The following is a 24,934-nucleotide window of genomic DNA, read 5'->3' as shown; positions in this document are numbered from 1 at the left end:
CCATAACTACAACAGTAGCTAAGATCAGTGAATCACTGCATTGTAAATGTGGTTTTGAGAACCCTGAATAAAGTCCATCTGATGTGTCCAGCAGCCCTAGAAGATCTTCACAAATGATCCCATATAAAAGTATTACATAATCACGATGTGGGTCATGGACAAAGTCCTTTGCCTTGTGATTGGCTTTTGATTCAATGATGGCAATGCTGAATTACACATCAATATACAACAACACAACAATCACTGACCTATGGAATTACATTGGCAACATCTTCAGAATTTACAACAATACATGATACGTTACTTGTTTTTCAACCAGTCTATGGTCTTCCAACACCATAACAAGTCCCGTGCGTGATCTCACACAGACAAACAGTGACATAACAATGACTTATCAATTGTACAATGAAGACATTTAGCTTCAGTTGATTGTTTTCTCCAGCACTTTGGTCATATGGCCCCTAATACAAATTGGCCCTTTTGGTAAACTCTGTTGAGAGCACTCACTCATGATTAATTGAGCAGCTCATTGGTCTTGCACACATGAGGTGGATGGGCTTGCATCCACCTGTGCTCATTAACCCCCAGTTAATTTCCTCATAATACTTGTTTGGACTCTTTCCATTAAAATGTTTATGGAACTCCATACTCAATCTCATGAATAATATATAAATATTGTATCTAACCATAACATTACTGTACGACAGAGGTTAATCTAACTCGTTTTTTAAATTACAGTTTATTAAAAATATAGATTTGTAGGTAAAAAAGTAATTGTAGTTTACATTGAAACATCTCTTAAAATGGTGGCATTATGCCATTCGCAGCATGTATGTCCAAGCGAAGGGAGGGTGAATTCTTGTGGTTTAGAAGTGATTACGTCACAAATGTTCATATAAATGACTGCCACGAACTGTTATTAGCATTCAGGGTTCAGTGAAACTGATGTGCATGTGTAGTACACTATGACCTCCATGATGAGTTCAGATGTTTTTGTGTTTTGTGCAAGACCAAGTCCAGTGCGTGATCTCACACAGACAAACAGTGACATAACAATGACTTATCAATTGTACACTGAAGACATTTAGCTTCAGTTGATTGTTTTCTCCAGCACTTTGGTCATATGGCCCCTAATACAAATTGGCCCTTTTGGTAAACTCTGTTGAGAGCACTCACTCATGATTAATTGAGCAGCTCATTGGTCTTGCACACATGTGAACTTTAGCCTGATAAAAGATAGTACAGCATATGGAACAAGGCACCAGGGGATAGACTGTAAGACCTAATTCATGCTATTATGCAAACCCGAACAGTAATGTGCTGGTTTTGCTATTCTATTTTCACATTGTCCTTACCAGTATAATTCCAACCATGATGGATGCGTAACCTGGCCAGCGCAGTACAGCTCAGCTCAGCCTGGTTCGGCTCAGTAGTGTGAAAAGAGTGTTACTGTAATGTCCAGATGTGGCTGAACCCCCCCCCCCCCCCCCCCCCCCCCCGCTCTTCTCCTACGGCAGGTCCAGCATGCCATGCTCCTCCAGGACCCCCTGAGTTCTGTCATACACTTCTCCGATGGCCCGGACCACCTTGTTCAGCACCACGCTGGCCTCTTCCTGGTTCGTCACACACACCAGCCTGTAGAAGAAGCTCCGCTCAGGCATGGCGATGAAGGCTATCTCCGCTGCCCTGCGTACAAACCAGGAGTGGTGGTGGGCCAGGGTGTGCTGATAGGCTTCACGGCAGAGCTCCGAGGGGCTCCGCAGCCGGCCGCCCACAGGCCCCTCCCCCAGCTTTTCCAGGAAGACCTGCAGCCACAACAGGGCCCGGTGCAGCCGGAGCAGAGTACGACACCCAGATTCTGTCATCTGCTGGAAGTCTACCAGGCCCTGGCTCAACTCAGTGTGGATCATAGAGCGCAAAGACAGGTAGGTACTGCTTGGTGCTGCCACTGAGGCCTCTGTCTCCTCCTGTCCACCACTATGCGCTCTGGTACCAGACACCAACCCCAAGGCTAGGCCCACTTCTCCCTCATCGCTGCTACCTGCCTCCCGCAGGGTCAGGTCACGGATTATGGAAGTTTTGGCTTCAATCTCCTGAGATATGAGTCCAACCATCGGTCCAAGAGCCTCCATGAACCTGTCACAGAGGATGGAGCAGGAGGAGGAGAGAAGCAATCAACAACCACACAGAGCCCAAATAATCCACATCTCTGTTTAGAGTTCATTCAGCCTGGTTCATTCAAGCGGATGTGAATGTCCCTTCTATTCAGCCAGTGAGTGTATTGACTGGCTGGAGTCTGGTCTCTGTGTCTGCATGTCCTGTCTGATGGGCTTACTTGATAAGCTCGTCCCAACTAGCCAGATAAGGCTGCAGCAGCACATCGTTGGTGGGTGCCTGCGCAGCCAGCAGGTGAGACAACAGCTCCGACACCTGGAACTTCTGACCGGGACACACCTCCAGTATGGCCCTGTCCTCATCACTATCAGCCTCACTGCCATTGGACAGATGGCGAGGCTGGGCATGGGGGAAGAGGAGTGGGAAAGGGAGAGGAGAGGTTCATGTGAGTAAATTTGGTGGTCCCTCTTAAGTTCATTCCAATAAAATCCAGCTGTGAAAATAGGTTTAGAATAAGGTTGTAATTGCATTTTACCATAGTTCTATCTCTTGTTGACTTACACTGTTTATCTGAATGTAACCTTTAAGACAAGAGTCCCACTGGTAATCCAAACTTCCTTCTGTAAAGAGAAAGAAAACTGCAAAGATTAAGATACAATGTTTTCAAAGATCAGGGGAAAATGTGTTAACTCATCTCAATGTCAATAAAGTGGGAGGAGAGGTAGCTATGGTCTGCTAAAGAATGCACTCAGAAACATTACCAGCACCTTATTCTACTGCACTGTATCCACTGGCATGTACTTGGCATTTGTAACCAACTAGTACAAAATTGTGCCAATTTGTACATGTTTTGAATCCCAAAGAATCAAACATTTAATGTACATGTTTAGGTTATTACACGATAATGATCATTAATCATGTCATTTCTAAGTTAATACCTGGTCATTTTTTTTACTGTAAAATAAAGTGCAACCAAAACATGTAATCCTTCAGAATAGTGACAAAACCTCACTCGGCTCTGTTAGACAGACATCATTTATAATCATTATGTTATATGACGGTCCTTCTTTTAGAACATTCTACCAAGCTGTCACACACGGTCATGACCTCAGGGGCAAGGTGCGCCCAATGGGAGTAATAAAGGCTAATTAGATCACTCATGCATTCCATCTCATATCATGAGACTGACATCTATGATAATGGGAGATGCATGACAATAGGCTACCCTGTTGATCTAAACAACATACATCATACAATTGATTATTGCAAACTTGTGAATAACAAATGTTGAATTCACATACATCCTTGCGGCATAAACAGCAGTCAACTTCTTGTAAACGGAATGTTTCTTTGTGGTTCCCTCCTCTCTTTCTTTGTTGAGTGCATGTTTTCCTCACTGCAACTAAAGGTATGGTGCTTTATGAAGTTAGAAGAGAAGACAAGCTTGCCCTGATTATGGTGTAGAGTAGCAAGATGTGTTGGTATGTGGTATAGAAAGCAGCAGGGCCGGCTCCAGGCATAAGCGACATAAGCGGCCGCTTAGGGACCCGGCCACTAGGGGGCCCCCGACCCAAAAAAAGTATAATATAGTGCCTTCAGAAACTAGTCACACCCACTTTTCTTTTTACACATTTTGTTGCTTTACAGCCTGAATTTCAAATGGATTACATTTAGAATGTGTCACTGATCTACACACAATAACCCATCATGTCTAAGTGGAATTGCTTTTAGAAATTTCTTGTGTCAAGAAGTATTCAAGCCCTTTGTTATGGCAAGCCTAAATAAGTTCAGGAGTAAGAATGTGCTTAACATGTCACATTGCATGGACTCACTCTGTGTGCAATAATAGTGTCTGTACCACACACAAACAATTATCTGTACCTCAGTCAAGCAGTGAATTTCAAACACAGATTCAACCACAAAGACCAGGGAGGTTTTCCAATGGAAGGGCCCCTATTGGTAGATGGGTAAAAAAAAAAAAGAAGCTGAGATTGAATATTTTGTCCTTCAGGTATTTCAGGGGGGTGCATGCTATCAGATAATAGCTTCTCATGCTTTCGCCGAAAAGCATTTTTAAAATCTGACATGTTGGCTGGATTCACAACGAGTGTAGCTTTAATTGAGTACCCTGCATGTGTGATTTAATGAAAGTTTGAGTTTTATCGAGTACTATTTGAATTTGGCGCTACGCATTTCCCCAGGCTATTGGCTAGGAGAGACGCTAGCGTCTCAGTGGCCGTAAGAGGTTAAGCATGGTGAAGTTATTTTATTTAAAACATTTTACCCCCTTTTTCTCCCCAATTTTGTGGTATCCAATTGTTAGTAGCTACTATCTTGTCTCATCGCTCCCGTACGGCTCGGGAGAGACGACGGTTGAAAGTCATGCGTCCTTTGCTACACAACCCAACCAAATTGTTTTATTTACTGCTTCTTAACACAGCGCGCATCCAACCCGGAAGCCAGCCGCACCAATGTGTCAGAGGAAACACCGTGCACCTGGCAACCTTGGTTAGCGTGCACTGCGCCCAGCCTGCCACAGGAGTCGCTGGTGCGCAATGAGACAAGGATATCCCTACCGGCCAAACCCTCCCTAACGACACTATGCCAATTGTGCTTCGCCCCACAGACCTCCCGGTCGCGGACAGTTACGACAGAGCCTGGGCGTGAACCCAGGGTCTCTGGTGGCACAGCCCTTAACCACTGCGCCACCCGGGAAGCCTCATGGTGAAGTTATTAATTACACTTTGAATGGTGTAGCAATACACCCAGTCACTACAAAGATGCAGGAGCCCTTCCCAATTCAGTTGCCAGAGAGGAAGGAAACCACTCAGGGATTTTACCATGAGGCCAATGGTGATTTTAAAACGGTTACAGAGTTTAATGGCTGTGATAGAAGAGAACGGAGGATGGATCAAAAACATTGTAGTTACTCCACAATACTAACATTAATTATTTCAAACCTGCATCCTGTTTGCAATAAGGCACCAAAGTAATACTGCAAAGAATTGTCCTGCCATCAAAGCATAATGTTTGGTGCAAATCCAACACTACGTCACTGAGTAGCACTTAATATTTTCACGGGTGGTGGTAGCTGCATCATGTTATGGGTATGCTCGTGATTGTTTGGATAAAAATAAGCAGAATAGAGTTAAGCACAGGCAAAATCATAGAGGAAAACTTGGTTCAGGCTGCTTTCCAGACACAGGGAGACAAATTCACCTTTCATCAGGACAATAACCTCATACACAAGGCAAAATAGACACTGGAGTTGCTTACCAAGATGAAATTGAATGTTCCTGAGTGGCTTACAGTTTTGACTTAAATCCGTTTGAAAATCTATGGTAATGATCAACAACCAACTTAACACAGCTTGAATATTTTTTTATAAAAATGGGCAAATATTGTACAATTCAAGTGTACAAAGCTCTTAGAGACCCAGAAAGACTCACAGCTGTGATCACTGCCAAAGGTGATTGTAACATTTATTGACTCGGGGGGTTGAATACTTACCTAATCAAGATACATTCGTTTTTTTTTCCATTAATAAAAAAAAAAAAATTCTTCCACTTAGGCATTAGAGTATTTTATGTAGATCGTTGTCAAAAATGACAATTCAAATCAATTTTCATCTCACTTTGTAACACAACAAAATGTGGAAAAAGTCAAGGGGTGTGAATACTTTCTGAAGTTAGGAACTTGGTCGGGGTCTCAAACTTACTTTTGAGAAAATAGTAGAATACACAAGATGCAATTTTTAAATTTCCTTGTGCATCAGCAGTTTTTATCTGGTTTTGTCAGTCGCTGACAGTCACTCAATCAGTTTACAATTTTTAGATTGGTAAATTCATCTAACCAGCTATTATGGTCATAAACCAAATGGGCACGCAGGGCATGTGCCCAGGGGCCCTGACCTCCATTGATTTTGTTAGTCGCTCATCATTAACATGGTATACTTCTTGGCAAAATGTGTAGAATTGCAGACAATTTGCTGTAGAACTGGACATTCTCTCTGTCCCATGGCAAAATTAGTAGAATTGCAAGAAAGTTTTTGTAAAATTGTTAAACGTCTCTCACCCCATGACAAAATGTGCAGAATTGCTGAAAACTTGATTTTAAACTGCAACAACTTGTCTACTCCCCATTGCAAAATGTGTAAAATTGAAGGAAATGTACTTTAAAAGAACACAAATCTATCTCCGCAGTCAAGATGGGGACCACCAAACCAAATGTTAGGAGGGCCACTCAAATGTTTTGCCCGTGAGGTGGGGGGCCCCCAACCAAATCACACTTAGAGCTCCCAAAAGGCTAGGGCTGGCCCTGGACCGTAGCCTAACCACCACAAGAGGAAAACAAACGTCTATAGATTCCCAGGTCAGCAGACACTGTGTGATATTATTCTATATATTCAAACAAATGAGGCATGTGTAAATCAACAAAGCTACACTATATGGCTAACACATGGAATGTTTACTGTATAGGCCACATGCTCAGCCACTCAAAGACAGTCACATGCTGCTAGCTCAAGTCACAGTAACACACATTCTCTAAAACACACACACAGCCTCCCCTCAGTGTTAGCTTGAGACAAATATGTTACTCACGGAGCCACATGGAGCCGAGGAAGAACAGTAGAACCACAATGGCCAAAGCCGCCTTGCCCTTTATCCCCATGCCGACTGCCTGTATGTGACTCAGCCTAGCCCTCTCTGTCCCCTCTCCCCCTTGATAAGCTACTATGTCTGCCAGCGTCTATCTATCCATACCGTTGCCTCTGCCTCGTGAGTGAGTTCTCTGGCCTTCTCTACTTGAACGGCTCCCACTGTGTCTTTCTCAGTCTTTCTATTGACCCCTTTACCTCTGACCCACCCTGTCTTCCTCAATCTGTCACCCTCCCCCTCTAACCACCAGACAAAAGTTGCTTTTGTCTCTGCTGTTGTGCCTCACTGCTTTAAGTGGCCACACCCATGACACTAATTCTATCAATCTTTAACTTTTAATCTTAAATGTTTGCTGTTGCAGTTTTCTCTCCTCTATTTCAAATTCAACTCTCTTGCTCCTGCTCTGCTCTGTCCGCTCTCTCCTTCTTTGACTTTGTTCCAGTCCTTCTCTCCTGGCTCCCTCTCTTTTGTTTACCAAACTGTTGATCTCTCTGTGTCAGTCTCCAACCTTGTTGCTCAATGGAAGGGTCCAGAGATTAGCTGTGTTCAGTCAGCCACTGGCTGATTAAGCAAGCAAGTCTGTCCCACCGACCAACCCGACCGACAGTAACCCCCTCACTCTCTCCAAACTCATAATCTGTTCATTTCGAAGCAATACCCATACACACCATCTTATACAAACAAGACTTCTCTCATCACCCCCTTGTAAAAAAATACAATCCCACTTCTAGGCTTGCCAAATTTCTAAGAGCATACCAGTTAGCAATGAGCAATTGGCAGGCCTGTGGCCCTCCAAATTAATAACGGTGTGCGGTCAGGAGATTTGCTCAGCGGCTTTACTGGCGCGGCGTCAGCTACTAGATGCAAATGAACCCATCAGATATGAAAATCAGGTCATAAGTGGCAAACTCTGTTCAACTGCTGGTGGTAGGACTTGATGGTCATCTGCTTTAAGGCAAATCAGGTAGTCTAGCAGTTAGAGCATTGGGGCAGTAACCGAAAGGTCGTTCTTTTGAATACCTGAGCCGACAATGTGAAAAATCTGTCGAAGGCACTTAACCCTAGTTTTCTCCAGGGGCGCCGTACTACTATGGCTGACCCTGTAAAACAACATTTCACCGCACATTTTGTTTTTTATTATTAGTATTTTTTCACCTTTATTTAACCAGGTAGGCAAGTTGAGAACAAGTTCTCATTTACAATTGCGACCAAGATAAAGCAAAGCAGTTCTACACAAACAACAACACACACTTTACATGGAGTACAACAAACATACAGTCAATAATACAGTAGAAACAAGTCTATATACGATGTGAGCAAATGAGGTGAGATAAGGGAGGTAAAGGCAAAAAAAAAGGCCATGGTGGCAAAGTAAATACAATATTTTTTTTATTTTACCAGGCAAGTTAGTTAAGAACAAATTCTTATTTTCAATGACGGCCTAGGTAGGAACAGTGGGTTAACTGCCTGTTCAGGGGCAGAACGACAGATTTGTACCTTGCCAGCTCAGGGGTTTGAACTTGCAACCTTCCAGTTACTAATCCAACGCTCTAACCCCTAGGCTACCCTGCCACCCCAATATAGCAAGTAAAACACTGGAATTATAGATTTGCAGTGGAAGAATGTGCAAAGGAGCAAAATAAATAAATAAAATAAAATAAATACAGTAGGGAAAGAGGTAGTTGTTTGGGCTAAATTATAGGTGGGCTATGTACAGGTGCAGTAATCTGTGAGCTGCTCTGACAGCTAGTGCTTAAAGTGAGGGAGATAAGTTTTTTCCAGTTTCAGAGATTTTTGTAGTTCGTTCCAGTCATTGGCAGCAGAGAACTGGAAGGAGAGGCGGCCAAATAAATAATTGGGGGTGACCAGAGAGATATACCTGCTGGAGCGCGTGCTACAGGTGGGTGATGCTATGGTGACCAGCGAGCTGAGATAAGGGGGGACTTTACCTAGCAGGGTCTTGTAGATGACATGGAGCCAGTGGGTTTGGCGACGAGTATGAAGCGAGGGCCAGCCAACGAGAGTGTACAGGTCGCAATGGTGGGTAGTATATGGGGCTTTGGTGACAAAACGGATGGCACTGTGATAGACTGCATCCAATTTGTTAAGTAGGGTATTGGAGGCTATTTTGTAAATGACATAGCCGAAGTCGAGGATTGGTAGGATGGTCAGTTTTACAAGGGTATGTTTGGCAGCATGAGTGAAGGATGCTTTGTTTGCGAAATAGGAAGCCAATTCTAGATTTAACTTTGGATTGGAGATGTTTGATGTGGGTCTGGAAGGAGAGTTTACAGTCTAACCAGACACCTAGGTATTTGTAGTTGTCCACGTATTCTAAGTCAGAGCCGTCCACAGTAGTGATGTTGGACGGGCGGGCAGGTGCAGGCAGCGATCGATTGAAGAGCATGCATTTAGTTTTACTTGTATTTAAGAGCAATTGGAGGCCACGGAAGGAGAGTTGTATGGCATTGAAGCTTGCCTGGAGGGTTGTTAACACATTGTCCAAAGAAGGGCCAGAAGTATACAGAATGGTGTCGTCTGCGTAGAGGTGGATCAGAGACTCACCAGCAGCAAGAGCGACATCAATTATGTACACAGAGAAGAGAGTCGGTCCAATAATTGAACCCTGTGGCACCCCCATAGAGACTGCCAGAGGTCCGGACAGCAGACCCTCCAATTTGACACACTGAACTCTATCAGAGAAGAAGTTGGAGAACCAGGCGAGGCAATCATTTGAGAAAACAAGGCTGTCGAGTCTGCCGATGAGGATGTGGTGATTGACAGAGTCGAAAGCCTTGGCCAGACCAATGATTACGGCTGCACAGTAATGTTTCTTAGCGATGGCGGTTAAGATATCGTTTAGGACCTTGAGCGTGGCTGAGGTGCACCCATGACCAGCTCTGAAACCAGATTGCATAGCAGAGAAGGTATGGTGAGATTCGAAATGGTCGGTAATCTGTTTGTTGACTTTCGAAGACCTTAGAAAGACAGGGTAGGATAGATATAGGTCTGTAGCAGTTTGGGTCAAGAGTGTCCCCACCTTTGAAGAGGGGGATGACCTCAGCTGCTTTCCAATCTTTGGAAATCTCAGACGACCCGAAAGAGAGGTTGAACAGGCTAGTAATAGGGGTGGCAACAATTTCGGCAGATCATTTTAGAAAGAAAGGGCCCAGATTGTCTAGCCCGGCTGATTTGTATGGGTCCAGATTTTGCAGCTCTTTCAGAACATCAGCTGACTGGATTTGGGAGAAGGAGAAATGGGGAAGGCTTGGGCGAGTTGCTGTGGGGGGTGCAGTGCTGTTGACCGGGTTAGGGGTAGCCAGGTGGAAAGCATGGCCAGCCGTAGAAAATGCTTATTGAAATTCTCCATTATAGTGGATTTATCAGTGGTGACAGTGTTTCCTATCTTCAGTGCGGTGGGCAGCTGGGAGGAGGTGTTCTTATTCTCCATGGACTTTACAGTGTCCCAGAACTTTTTTGAGTTAGTGTTGCAGGAAGCAAATTTCTGCTTGAAAAAGCTAGCCTTGGCTTTTCTAACTGCTTGTGTATAATGGTTTCTAGCTTCCTTGAAAAGCTGCATATCACGGGGGCTGTTCGATGCTAATGCAGAACGCCATAGGATGTTTTTGTGTTGGTTAAGGGCAGTCAGGTCTGAAGAGAACCAAGGGCTATACCTGTTCCTGGTTCTAAATTTCTTGAATGGGGCATGCTTATTTAAGATGGTTAGGAAGGCATTAAAAAAAATAACCAGGCATCCTCTACTGACGGGATGAGATCAATATCATTCCAGGATACCCCGGCCAGGTCGATTAGAAAGGCCTGCTCGCTGAAGTGTTTCAGGGAGAGTTTGACAGTGATGAGTGGAGGTCGTTTGACCGCTGACCCATTACGGATGCAGGCAATGAGGCAGTGATCGCTGAGATCTTGGTTGAAGACAGCAGAGGTGTATTTAGAGGGCAAGTTGGTTAGGATGATATCTATGAGGGTGCCCGTGTTTACGGCTTTGGGGTGGTACCTGGTAGGTTTATCGATAATTTGTGTGAAATTGAGGGCATCAAGCTTAGATTGTAGGATGGCTGGGGTGTTAAGCATGTTCCAGTTTAGATTGCCTAGCATTCTAAACTAAACATATTTTCTTGTCTGAAAATGTTGTAGTTTGGGATGAAAACTTCCTAAGCCAGGATTCAGACACAGCTAGAACATCCGGGTTGGCAGAGTGTGCTAAAGCAGTGAATAAAACAAACTTAGGGACGAGGCTTCTAATGTTAACATGCATGAAACCAAGGCTATTACGGTTACAGAAGTCATCAAAAGAGAGCGCCTGGGGAATGGGAGTGGATCTAGGCACTGCAGGGCCTGGATTCACCTCTACATCACCAGAGGAAAAGAGGAGGAGTAGGATAAGGGTACGGCTAAAAGCAATGAGAATTGGTCGTCTAGAACGTCTGGAACAGAGAGTAAAAGGAGGTTTCTGGGGGTGATAAAATAGCTTCAAGGTATAATGTACAGACAAAGGTATGGTAGGATGTGAATACAGTGGAGGTAAACCTAGGTATTGAGTGATGATGAGAGAGATATTGTCTCTAGAAACATCATTGAAACCAGGAGATGTCATCGCATGTGTGGGTGGTGGAACTAATAGGTTGGAGAAGGTATAGTGAGCAGGACTAGAGTGAAATAAGCCAATAAACACTAACCAGAACAGCAATGGACAAGGCATATTGACATTAAGGAGAGGCATGCTTAGTCGAGTGATCAAAAGGGTCCAGTGAGTAGTGAGGTTGGTTGGGGTCACAGCGATTCAGACAGCTAGCCGGGTCATCGGTAGCAAGCTAGCATAGCTGCAAGCTGCAAAACCTGGACCCGTACAAATCAGCTGGGCTTGACAATCTGGACCCTCTATTTCTGAAACTATCCGCCACCATTGTCGCAACCCCTATTACCAGCCTGTTCAACCTCTCTTTCATATCGTCTGAGATCCCCAAGGATTGGAAAGCTGCCGCAGTCATCCCCCTCTTCAAAGGGGGAGACACCCTGGACCCAAACTGTTACAGACCTATATCCATCCTGCCCTGCCTATCTAAGGTCTTCGAAAGCCAAGTCAACAAACAGGTCACTGACCATCTCGAATCCCACTGTACCTTCTCCGCTGTGCAATCTGGTTTCCGAGCCGGTCACGGGTGCACCTCAGCCACACTCAAGGTACTAAACGATATCATAACCGCCATCGATAAAAGACAGTACTGTGCAGCCGTCTTCATCGACCTTGCCAAGGCTTTCGACTCTGTCAATCACCATATTCTTATCGGCAGACTCAGTAGCCTCGGTTTTTCGGATGACTGCCTTGCCTGGTTCACCAATTACTTTGCAGACAGAGTTCAGTGTGTCAAATCGGAGGGCATGCTGTCCGGTCCTCTGGCAGTCTCTATGAGGGTGCCACAGGGTTCAATTCTCAGGCCGACTCTTTTCTCTGTATACATCAATGATGTTGCTCTTGCTGCGGGCGATTCCCTGATCCACCTCTACGCAGACGACACCATTCTATATACTTTCGGCCCGTCATTGGACACTGTGCTATCTAACCTCCAAACAAGCTTCAATGCCATACAACACTCCTTCCGTGGCCTCCGACTGCTCTTAAACGCTAGTAAAACCAAATGCATGCTTTTCAACCGATCGCTGCCTGCACCCGCATGCCCGCCTAGCATCACCACCCTGGATGGTTCCGACCTAGAATATGTGGACATCTATAAGTACCTAGGTGTCTGGCTACACTGCAAACTCTCCTTCCAGACTCAAATCAAATCAAGAGTCGGCTTTCTATTCCGCAACAAAGCCTCCTTCACTCACGCCGCCAAGCTTACCCTAGTAAAACTGACTATCCTACCGATCCTCGACTTCGGCGATGTCATCTACAAAATGGCTTCCAACACTCTACTCAGCAAACTGGATGCAGTCTATCACAGTGCCATCCGTTTTGTCACTAAAGCACCTTATACCACCCACCACTGCGACTTGTATGCTCTAGTCGGCTGGCCCTCGCTACATATTCGTCGCCAGACCCACTGGCTCCAGGTCATCTACAAGTCCATGCTAGTTAAAGCTCCGCCTTATCTCAGCTCACTGGTCACGATGGCAACACCCATCCGTAGCACGCGCTCCAGCAGGTGTATCTCACTGATCATCCCTAAAGCCAACACCTCATTTGGCCGCCTTTCGTTCCAGTACTCTGCTGCCTGTGACTGGAACGAATTGCAAAAATCGCTGAAGTTGGAGACTTTTATCTCCCTCACCAACTTCAAACATCAGCTATCTGAGCAGCTAACCGATCGCTGCAGCTGTACATAGTCTATTGGTAAATAGCCCACCCATTTTCACCTACCTCATCCCCATACTGTTTTTATTTATTTATTTTTCTGCTCTTTTGCACACCAATATCTCTACCTGTACATGACCATCTGATCATTTATCACTCCAGTGTTAATCTGCAAAATTGTAATTATTCGCCTACTATTCGCCTATTCGCCTGCCTTTTGCACACATTGTATATAGACTCCCCCTTTGTTTTCTACTGTGTTATTGACTTGTTAATTGTTTACTCCATGTGTAACTCTGTGTTGTCTGCTCATACTGCTATGCTTTATCTTGGCCAGGTCGCAGTTGCAAATGAGAACTTGTTCTCAACTAGCCTACCTGGTTAAATAAAGGTGAAATACATTTTTTTTTTAAAGGATGGAGGTCTGTTTTTAGCCACCTCGTTTCCGTCGTTAGGATTAGTGGGGTTCCGTGTGGTAGAGGGGATCAATCCAATTCGCAAAAAAAAATAAAAAAAAAATAGATATAGTTATAGTTCTAGAGGCCCAAGAAAAAAGAAAAAAAAGAAAAAAAAATATATATCCGGTGTATGTGACAAAAAAATATCATAGCAAGCTCCATGCTTTTCTTGCATGCTGTGTAAGAGTCGGAGGAACAAAACGACCGCAGAAGTCACAGTTCAGTGGATAAAGGTCAGGCTATGTTGTAAATATGTTATTTGTTGTTCCTGTCTGTTGCTTATTTATCAGCCAATGTGGACTGTATACTGTACATACTCTGACATGAGTCCAAATCAATACATTGCAAATAAAGGAAAGCCGCAGGTTCACTCAGATGTTTTCACTGTCATAGTGTTAACCAAAACCCACACACAATAGGAGGTTCCTGCCATAGACGTTGTATATTGTATTGGATATTAACAGGAATTAATCTGTCCTAAATAATTTTGCGTAAACATTTTCAGTCAACCTGCAGTAGGTTTTCCTGCAATTTATTGAAGAGGAGTTTGTCAATGAATCTGCAAAGTCTTCCCTGTCCGTTTATGTCAAAGTGAAGTGAAAAAATATAAAATATAATGAAGAGCGCAATCTGGTTCTCATAAAGAGAAGACGCTTTGCATCTGAAAGAAACATTTAGCTCTAAGCCCCTTATTCCGGAATCAGGTTTCGATGTCTTTATCCACCATTGTTGCAACAACAACAAAAAATATTCCCTTTTCACCAACCCTTCTGCTAAATGACAATTCTTCCATGGAATTTATGGTTTGCAAAAAAGGAATATGGCTAACCCGGATTTACATCAGCATAAAGGATGGTTGCATTACATTGGCAAGACCCTGGCAAGACATTGCTAACTTGCTATTATCTTCTATTATTGAAAAAAAACAAGAGAACTGGTATGATATATTGATCAGTAAACAGGGTTCTGTGTGGGTGGGGGGAGGGAATGGTGGGTATTTTATTTGATGTCTTGTCTTTAGTCCTAACCGTTGTCTCTTGTTTTCTTATACAGTAGAAAAGCTCTTTCACCACACCATATTGCCTATGTGACTAGCAGCATAAATGTTGCTTCCTAGGTTGGTGATTGGCTGTAGACCAACAGTATCTTGAAGTATGTTGACGTCAGATATTAACCTGAAAAACCCTGATGACACATCATGTAGATATCTGAGATGCATATGAGATCTGAGATATGTGGGTTGATAAATTACTTGGGAATGGGGGAAATATTGTAGGTGTTCCATTATCAAATTACTGATCAACTTTGGTTATTATCAGTGGCCGTGGTTTGTTGGGGTGGAGGAGGGGCAGAGACATTGGACTCAAGACTGTGGACTAATCACATTCATGTGATCAGGAGGGGAGGGGTTCTGCATAATTGTGCTTTTGTTGGAGGAGAGAAAGGGGAAAGCAAGGGCATTCATTAGGGAACGATGTAAGGGGAGGAGGGGTTGGTCATGTGAAGCATTTAGCCTACTACTTACCCTAAAGGAAGACAGCAATTGAGATAAGCCTTAAGTGGTGATGTAGTGTGTGTGTGTGTGTGTGTGTGTGTGTGTGTGTGTGTGTGTCAGAGAGTGAGAGAGATCAAATGTTTTTATTTATAAAGCCCTTTTTACATCAGCAGTTGTCACAAAATGCTTATACAGAAACCCAGCCTAGAGAGAGAGCATGTGAGAGAGAGGGCAATCAAAGTTGATATATTTTAGGCTGTTGTAACATTGAAATGGGCAATGTTACATGGGACATGTGTCCTGCTCTATGGCTTTGTGTGAAGTCTGCCATTGACCGTACGATAACTATCGGTCTCCTAGACACAGAGGTTCCGGTTACCTCAATGGAGCACATCTTGTCACATCTGCTCCTACCACGCCCTCTAGTGCTCATCCGGTGTCTCCTTGACCACCCGCCACTCCCCCAGTGCTCTCTCCCTCTCTCTGTGTGTGTGAGATTGTGTGGGAAGAGACAGGTGTGCTGGAGTCAGAGCAGATCCCCACCAGCTGAAACTTGTTCCATAATCAAGACCTCTACAAATACTCAGTCCTGCCACTTCCACACTGCCAGATCGTAATCTCTGCCCAGTCAGTCCATGTTTGATAACATCGTTATCAAATATCAACGACAATTGTATGCTGATATGATTGGATTCTTACCACTCCATGCATTTTGCGTACATAGGCCATACCAGTGCGCAAATAGGCTGGGACTAGAAACCTGGCATTTCTAACACACCGGCCCATTTTTTTTCGTTGAGGCCCCCATACCGGCCATATTTTTTTGTGAGGCCCCCACACCAGCCCATTTTTTTAATTGAGGCCCAAGTGCTGTGACTGTGAGCAGTGATGCTAGGTTTAGCACAGGCAGATTAGCTGCCTGCTGCGGAGGACAGTGCAGTAAAGGTAGGGAGAAAACAGAGAAAGACAGCCACTGACACAGATGTAACCTACTGCTACCAGTTTATATTGTGTCTGTATCGTATGAAATATTAGGCTAATTAACACTTTGTAGAGGTATTGTTAGAGAGCGGTGAAGATAAAGATTTTTGTTCAGGCGCCAGGCAGGTAAATGTCTAATAGAAAAGAGGGGGCTTAGCTGTGGTAGGCACCGAAGGCTGGAAGTATCTTCATCCCTCCGTCCATTCCCGTTTGTAAATTAGACTCACAAAAAGCTTCACAACAATGTTGCTAATAGTCCAGGGAGATTCAAGGAATGAACGGTAAAATAGAAAATAGTAGGATAGAGAGAATACCGCTGCCAGACATTATCAGCAGAAGAGACTGCCGAGAGTAAGAGTGTAGCCTGTTTACCAAATAGCCAGCGGAGAGAAAGGATACGACACACCACATAAAACACAAGTCACTGCACAGGTGTAACCCAAACAATAATACCTCATACAATAATAAGGATTATAGCGACTCATATGCAACGAACAATAAATAACGCAGTCATCAACAAATTATTTGCAGTAGTCTATCTCCGTCCCTCCATCCATCCCCGTTTGTAAATTAGCCCCACAAAAAGCTTCACAACAATGTTGACTCCATGGAGATCCAAGGAATGAGCGGTCCCAACAGGTTCCAAGCACACCAAAAAACAAACAAGACATGCAGAGTTGAACATACAGTCAAATCTGCCACGCCAACCTAGGGCTCTCGGAAGAGCCATATTTACTTCATCCTGCCTGACAACTGGTGCACTCTTAAAGTGTCAGCGCACAGTGAAGGCTCCGTGCAGGATTTCTCCACAACTTAATTAGGGAAGGGGGAATTCATGGTAACACGTATGACAGGCACTGAAGTGCAATAGCCTAAAAAGTCATTAGAATAGCTTTTATAACACATAAACCAATATACATCTATACAGGGTTTTTAAAAATTAAATACAAGTCATCATGTATTACAATGAAATACTGAATGAATGCATAATTGCTAAATAATCCTTCATCTGTTAAAGATAAATTAAAAGGCTACTAAAATGTGCAGTTTTGTCACACAACACAATGCCACAGATGTCTCAAGTTGAGGGAGAGTGCAATTGGCATGCTGAATGCAGGAATGTCCACCAAAGCTGTTGCCAGAGAATTGAATGTTAATTGTTCTACCATAAGCCGCCTCCAACATTGTTTTAGAGAATTTGGCAGTATGCCCAACTGGCCTCACAATGGCAGACCACGTGTAACTACGCCAGTCCAGGATCTCAACATCTTTATTTTTTATTTTATTTAACTAGGCAAGTCAGTTAAGAACAAATTTACAATGACTGCCTACCCCGGCCAAACCTGGGTGACGCTGGGCCAATTGTGCGCCGCCCTATGGGACTCCCAATCACGGCCAGTTGTGATACAGCCTTGATCGAACCAGGGTCTGTATTGACACATCTAGCACTGAGATGGAGTGCCTTAGACCACTGCGCCACTCGGGAGCCCACATCTGGCTTCTTCACCGTCTGAGACCAGCCACCCGGACAGTTGATGAAACTATGGGTTTGCACAACCAAATAACTATTGCACAAACTGTACAAAATCTCAGGGAAGCTCATCTTTGTGCTCATTGTCCTCACCAGGGTCTTGACCTGACTGCAGTCCGGCGTCATAACCGACTTCAGATGGCAAATGCTCACTTTCGATGGCCACTGGCACGTTGGAGAAGTGTGCTCTTCACAGATGAATGCTGGTTTCAGCTGTACCGAGCAGATGGCGTTGCGTGGGCGAGCGGTTTGCTGATGTCAATGTTGTGAACAGAGTGCTCCGTGGTAGCGGTGGATATTTGGTACGGGCAGGCATAAGCTATGGACAACGAATACAATTCCATCGATGGCAATTTGAATGCACAGAGATACCGTGACGAGGTCCTGAGGCCCATTGTCGTGCCATTCATCCGACACCATCACCTCTAGTTTCAGCATGACAATGCACAGCCCCATGTCGCAAGGATCTGAACACAATTCCTGGAAGCTGAAAATCTGAAAATGTACCAGTTCTTCCATGGCCTGCATACTCCCCAGACATGTCACCCATTGAGCATGTCTGGGAAGCTCTTTTTTTATTTCACCTTTATTTAACCAGGTAGACCAGTTGAGAACAAGTTCTCATTTACAACTGCGACCTGGCCAAGATAAAGCAAAGCAGTACTACAAAAACAACAGAGTTACACATAAACATATAGTCAATAACACAATAGAAACATCTATGTGCAAATGTAGAAGAGTAGGCAATAAATAGGCCATAGAGGTGGAATAATTACAATTTAGCATTAACACTGGAGTGATAGATGTGCAGATAGTGATGTGCAAGTAGAGATACTGGGGTGCAAAAGAGCAAGAGGGTAAGCAATAATATAGGGATGAGGTAGTTGGGTGTGCTATTTACAGATTGGCTGTGTACAGGTACAGTGATCGGTAAGCTGCTCTGACAGCTGATGCTTAAAGTTAGAGAGGGAGATATAAGACTCCAGCTTCAGTGATTTTTGCAATTCGTTCCAGTCATTGGCAGCAGAGATCTGGAAGGAAAGGCGGCCAAAGGAAATGTTGGCTATGGGGATGACCAGTGAAATATACCTGCTGGAGCGCGTGCTATGGGTGGGTGTTGCTATGGTGACCAGTGAGCTGAGATAAGGTGGTGCTTTACCTAGCAAAGACTTACAGACGAACTGGAGCCAGAGGGTTTGGTAACAAATATGTAGTGCAAACGAGAGCAGCCAACGAGAGCATACAGGTCGCAGTGGTGGGTAGTATATGGGGCTTTGGTGATAAAATGGATGGCACTGTGATAGACTACATCCAATTTTCTGAGTAGAGTGTTGGAGGCTATTTTGTAAATGACATCGCCGGAGTCAAGGATCGGTAGGATAGTCAGTTTTATGAGGGTATGTTTGGCAGCATGAGTAAAGGAGGCTTTGTTGCGAAATAGGAAGCCGATTCTAGATTTCATTTTGGATTGGAGATGCTTAAATGTGAGCCTGGAAGGAGAATTTACAGTCTAACCAGACACCTAGGTATTTGTGGTTGTCCACATACTCTAAGTCAGAACAGTCCAGAGTAGGGATGCTAGTCGGGCGGGAGGGTGCAGGTAGCAATCTGTTGAAGAGCATGCACTTAGTTTTACTAGCATTGAGAAGCAGTTGGAGGCCACGGAAGGAGTGTTGTATGGCGTTGAAGCTCGTTTGGAGGTTTGTTAGCATAGTGTCCAAAGAAGGGCCAGATGTCTACAGAATGGTGTCGTCTGCATAGAGGTGGATCAGAGAATCACCAGCAGCAAGAGCTATATCATTGATATATACAGAGAAACGAGTTGGCCTGAGAATTGAACCCTGTGGCACCCCCATAGAACGTGTCAGAGGTCCGGACAACAGGCCCTCCAATTTGACACACTGAACTCTATCTGAGAAGTAGTTGGTGAACCAGGCGGGGCAGTCATCTGAGAAGCCAAGGCTATTGAGTCTGCCGATAAGAATGCGGTGATTGACAGAGTCGAAAACATTGGCCAGATCAATGAAGACGCTGAACAGTAGTCTTTTATCGATGCCGGTTATGATATCGTTTAGGACCTTGAGTGTGGCTGAGGTGCACCCACAACTGGCTCGGAAACCAGATTGCATAGTGGAGAAGGTACAGTGGGATTCGAAATGGTCTGTGATCTGTTTGTTAACTTGGCTTTCAAAGACTTTAGAAAAGGCAGGGCAGGATGGATATAGTAGTTTGGGTCTAGAGTGTATCCCCCGTTGAAGAGGGGGATGACCGCAACAGCTTTCCAATCTTTGGGGATCTCAGACGATATGAAAGAGATTGAATAGGCTAGTAATAGGGGTTGCAACAATTTCGGCAGATCATTTTAGAAAGAGAGGATCCAGATTGTCTAGCCCAGCCGATTTGTAGGGATCCAGATTTTGCAGCTCTTTCACAACATCAGCTGTCTGGATTTGGGTGAAGGAGAGGCAGGGGGGCTTGGGCAAGCTGCTGCAGGGGTTGCTGAGATGTTGGCCGGGGTAGGGGTAGCCAGGTGGAAAGCATGGCCAGCCATAGAAAAATGCTTATTGAAATGATCGATTATCGTAGATTTATCGGTGGTGACAGTGTTTCCTATCCTCAGGGCAGTGGGCAGCTGGTAGGAGATGCTCTTATTCTCCATGGACTTTACAGTGTACCAAAACCTTTTGGAATTAGTGCTATAGGAAGCAAATTTCTGTTTGAAAAAGCTAGCCTTAGCTTTCCAAACTGACTGAGTATATTGGTTCCTGACTTCCCTGAAAAGTTGCATATCGTCGGGGATATTCGATGCTCATGCGGAACGCCACAGGATGTTTTTGTGCTGGTCAAGGGCAGTCAAGTCTGGAGTCAACCAAGGGCTATATCTGTTCTTAGTTCTACATTTTTTGAATGGGGCATGGTTATTTAAGATGGTGAGGAAAGCACTTTTGAAGTGCAACCAGGCATCCTCTACTGACGGGGTGAGGTCAATATCATTCCAGGATACCCAGTCCATGTAGATTAGACCTAGGCCTGCTCACTGAAGTGTTTTAGGGAGTGTTTCACTGTAAGGTCTACACCTGTTGTATTCGGTGCACGTGACAAATAAACTTAAACTGATAAACTGATTTGATTTGACAGTGATGAGGGCTGGTCGTTTGACCGCGGACCCATGACGCATGCAGGCAATGAGGCAGTGATTGCTGAGATCCTTGTTGAAGACAGCAGAGGTGTATTTAGAGGGCAAGTTGGTCAAGATGATATCTAAGAGGGTGCCCATCGTTATGGATTTAGGGTTGGACCTGGTAGGTTCTTTGATAATTTGTGTGAGATTGAGGGCATTTAGCTTAGATTGTAGGACGGCCGGGGTGTTAAGCATGTCCCAGTTTAGGTCACCTAACAGTACGAACTCTGAAGATAGATGGGGGGTGATCAATTCACATATGGTGTCCAGGGCACAGCTGGGGGCTGAAGGGGGTCTATAACAAGCGGCAACAGTGCAAGACTTGTTTCTGGAAAGGTGGATTTTTAAAAGTATAAACTCGAATTGTTTGGGCACAGACCTGGATAGTATGACAGAACTCTGCAGGCTCTCTCTGCAGTAGATTGCAACTCCGCTCACTTTGGCAGTTCTATCTTGTCGGAAAATGTTATAGTTAGGGATGGAAATATCAGTTTTTGGTTGCCTTCCTAAGCAAGGATTCAGACCCGGCTAGGACATCTGGGTTGGTGGAGTGTGCTAAAGCAGTGAATAAAACAAACTTAGGGAGAAGGCTTCTAATGTTAACATGCATGAAACCAAGGCTTTTACCGTAACGGAAGTCAAAAAATGAGAGCGCCTGGAGAATGGGAGTGATGCTGGGGGCTGCAGGGCCTGGGTTAACCTCTATATCACCAGAGGAACAGAGGAGGAGTAGGATAAGGTTACGGCTAAAAGCTATAAGAACTGGTCGTCTAGTGCATTCGGAACAGAGAGTAAAAGGAGCAGATTTCTGGGCGCGGAAGAATAGATTCAAGGCAAAAATGTACAGACAAGGGTATGGTAGGATGTGAGTACAGTGGAGGTAAACTTAGGCATTGAGTGATCGATGAGAGAGGTTTTGTCTCTAGAGGCACCATAAGGGCTAGCTAAGGAATATTGAGCAAGGCTGGAGGCTCTACAGTGAAATAAGACAATAATCACTAACCAAAACAGCAATAGACAAGGCATATTGACATTAAGGAAAGGCATGTGTAGCCGAGTGGTCATAGGGTCCAGTGAGTAGCTAGGCGAGCTGGAAACATGGCGATTCAGACAGCTAGCAGGCCGGGGCTAGCAGGCTAGCAGATGGGCATCCGGGGGACGTTGCAATGGAAGAGCCTGTTGAAACACCCTCAGATGGCGAAGTCGACAGACCAGTCATGATGGGTCGGCGGGGCTCCGTGTCGGCAGTAAAGGGTTCAGGTCAATTGGCAAAAGAGGTACTGTAGCACAGGAATTGGCTGATGGATCTCTTCGGCTAGCCGGGAGATGGGCCTAGCTCAAGGCTAGCTCCAGGCTAATTGGTGCAGAGACGTTAGCCAGGAGTAGGCACGGATAGCAGCTATCTAGCTGTGATGATCCGGTGTAAAGTTTCAGAGCTTGCGGTAGGAATCTGGAGATGTGGTAGAGAAAAAGCAGTCCGATATGATCTGAGTTGATATCGCGCTGTGCAGACTGGCAGGAATTGACCGGGCTGAGGCTGGCTAATGTCCGAGTTAACTTCTTTGGGACTGGGGGGCAGTATTGAGTAGCTTGGATAATAAGGTGCCCAGAGTAAACTGCCTGCTACTCAGTCCCAAAAGCTATAATATGCATAGAATTAGTAGATTTATATAGAAAACACTCTGACGTTTCTAAAACAGTTTGAATGATGTCTGTGAGTATAACAGAACTCATATGGCAGGCAAAAACATGAGAAAAAATCCAACCAGGAAGTGGGAAATCTGATGTTTGTAGTTTTTCAAGTCATTGCCTATCGAATATACAGTGTCTATGGGATCATATTGCACTTCCTAATGCTTCCACTAGATGTCAACAGTCTTTAGAACCTTGTTTCAGGCTTCTACTGGGAAGGGGGAGCGAATGAGAGCTGTTTGAGTCAGGTGTCTGGCAGAATGCCATGAGCTAAATCATGAGCGCGGCCATGAGAGGTAGCTGCGTTCCTTTTAATTTCTAAAGACAAAGGAATTGTCCGGTTGAAACATTATTGAAGATTTATGACAAAAACATCCTAAAGATTGATTCTATACATCGTTTGACATGTTTCTACGAACTGTAATATAACTTTTAAACTTTTCATCGGAACTAAGCGATTGCGCATTGAGCATTTGGATTACTGGGCTAAACGCGTGAACAAAAGGAGGTATTTGGACATAAATTGTGGACTTTATTGAACAAAACAAACATTTATTGTGGAACTGGGATTCCTGGGAGTGCATTCCAATCAAGATCATCAAAGGTAAGTTAATATTTATAGCGCTATTTCTGACTTTTCTGACACCTCTCCTTCTTTGGAAAATGGCTGTATGTTTTTCGATGGCTAGGTGCTGACCTAACATAATTGCAAGGTGTGCTATCGCCGTAAAGCCTTTTTGAAATCTGACACAGCGGTTGCATTAAGGAGAAGTTTATCTATAATTCCATGCATAACACTTGTATCTTTTATCAATGTTTATTATGAGTATTTCTGTAATTTGATGTGGCTCTCTGCACTTTCACCGGATGTTTGTTTAAGACAATGCATTTCTGAACATAACACACCAATTTCAAATGAGGTTTTTGGACATAAAGATTAATTTTATCGAACAAAACACACATTTATTTTGTAACATGAAGTCCCGTGAGTGCCATCTGATGAAGATCTTTGAAATTGTTGCATGTTGCATTTCTAGTTTTGATCATCAAAAAACTCAGCACAAAAAGATACGTCCTCTCAATGTCAACTGCGTTTATTTTCAGCAAACTTAACATGTGTAAATATTTGTATGAACATAACAAGATTCAACAACTAAGACATAAATTGAACAATTTCCACAGACATGTGACTAACATAAATGGAATAATGTGTCACTGAACAAAGGGGGGGTCAAAATCAAAAGTAACAGTCAGTATCTGGTATGGCCACCAGCTGCATTAAGTACTGCAGTGCATCTCCTCCTCATGGAATACACCAGATTTGCCAGTTGTTGTTACTCCACTCTTCCACCAAGGCACCTGCAAGTTCCCGGACATTTCTGGGGGGAATGGCCCTAGCCCTCACCCGCCGATCCAACAGGTCCCAGACGTGCTCAATGGGATTGAGATCCGGTCTCTTCGCTGGGCATGGCAGAACACTGACATTCCTGTCATGCAGGAAATCACACACAGAATGAGCAGTATGGCTGATGGCATTGTCACGCTGGAGGGTCATGTCAATGTTAGCCTGCAGGAAGAGTACCACATGAGGGAGGATGATGTCTTCCCTGTAACGCACAGCGTGCAATGACAACAAGCTTAGTCCGATGATGCTGTGACACACTGCCCCAGACCATGACGGACACTCCACCTCCAAATCGAACCCGCTCCAGAGCACAGGCCTCGGTGTAACGCTAATTCCTTCGAAGATGAACACGAATCCGACCATCACCCCTGGTGAGACAAAACCGCAACTCGTCAGTAAAGAGCACTTTTGTCAGTCCTGTCTTGTCCAGCAATGGTGGGTTTGTGGCCATCGGCAAAGTTGTTGCCGGTGATGTCTGGTGAAGACCTGCCTTACAACAAGCTCTCAGTCCAGCCTGTCTCAGCCTATTGTGGACAGTCTGAGCACTGATGGAGGGATTTCGCGTTCCTGGTGTAACTCGGGCAGTTGTTGCCATCCTGTACCTGTCCCGCAGGTGTGATGTTCGGATGTACCGATCCTTTGCAGGTGTTGTTACACATGGTCTGCCACTGCGAGGACGATCAGCTGTCCGTCCTGTCTACCTGTAGTGCTGTCTTAGGCGTCTCACAGTACGGACATCTGCAGTCCTCATGCCTCCTTGCAGCATGCCCAAGGCACGTTCACGCAGATGAGCAGAGACCCTGGGCATCTTCCTTTTGGTGTTTTTCAGAGTCAGTAGAAAGGCCTCTTTAGTGTCCTAAGTTTTCATAACTGTGACCATAATTTCCTACTGTCTGTAAGCTGTTAGTGTCTTAACGTCCGTTCCACAGGTGCATGTTCATGGTTCATTGAACAAGCATAGGAAACAGTGTTTACACCCTTTACAATGAAGATCTGTGAAGTTATTTGGATTTTTACAAACTATCTTCGAAAGACAAAAAAGGGGCCATTTCTTTTTTTTGCTGAGTTTATTAGGCATTTATTTAGTCATTTTCTTCATTAT

At 44.5% G+C, this 24,934-nt stretch overlaps 1 protein-coding gene across 1 annotated transcript; it reads right to left on the bottom strand.

Moving 5' to 3' along the window:
- Positions 1-1,484: 1,484 nt before the first annotated feature.
- gltpd2 (glycolipid transfer protein domain containing 2) lies at positions 1,485-7,316 on the bottom strand. The gene is made up of 4 exons (XM_021618211.2): positions 6,717-7,316; positions 2,677-2,735; positions 2,336-2,514; positions 1,485-2,136 (listed from the first exon to the last, which is right to left on the bottom strand). The coding sequence occupies exons 1-4, from the start codon at positions 6,784-6,786 to the stop codon at positions 1,509-1,511; spliced, it is 936 nt and encodes a 311-aa protein (XP_021473886.2). The 5' UTR covers positions 6,787-7,316; the 3' UTR covers positions 1,485-1,508.
- Positions 7,317-24,934: the final 17,618 nt, after the last annotated feature.

The sequence above is a fragment of the Oncorhynchus mykiss genome, chromosome 10 (genome assembly GCF_013265735.2).
Source record: "Oncorhynchus mykiss isolate Arlee chromosome 10, USDA_OmykA_1.1, whole genome shotgun sequence".
Taxonomy (NCBI): Eukaryota; Metazoa; Chordata; class Actinopteri; order Salmoniformes; family Salmonidae; genus Oncorhynchus; species Oncorhynchus mykiss.
The sequence above is the reverse complement of the archived record's forward strand: the minus strand, read 5'-3'. Positions and strand labels throughout refer to the sequence as shown.

Coding starts and splice junctions, on each gene's coding strand:
- gltpd2 (XM_021618211.2), bottom strand. CDS start 6,786: ATGGGGATAAAGGGCAAGGCGGCTTTGGCCATTGTGGTTCTACTGTTC. Junction 2,736..6,716: donor CCTCGGCTCCATGTGGCTCC/GTGAGTAACATA, acceptor TTCTCTTTACAG/AAGGAAGTTTGGATTACCAG. Junction 2,515..2,676: donor GTTACATTCAGATAAACAGT/GTAAGTCAACAA, acceptor CCCCATGCCCAG/CCTCGCCATCTGTCCAATGG.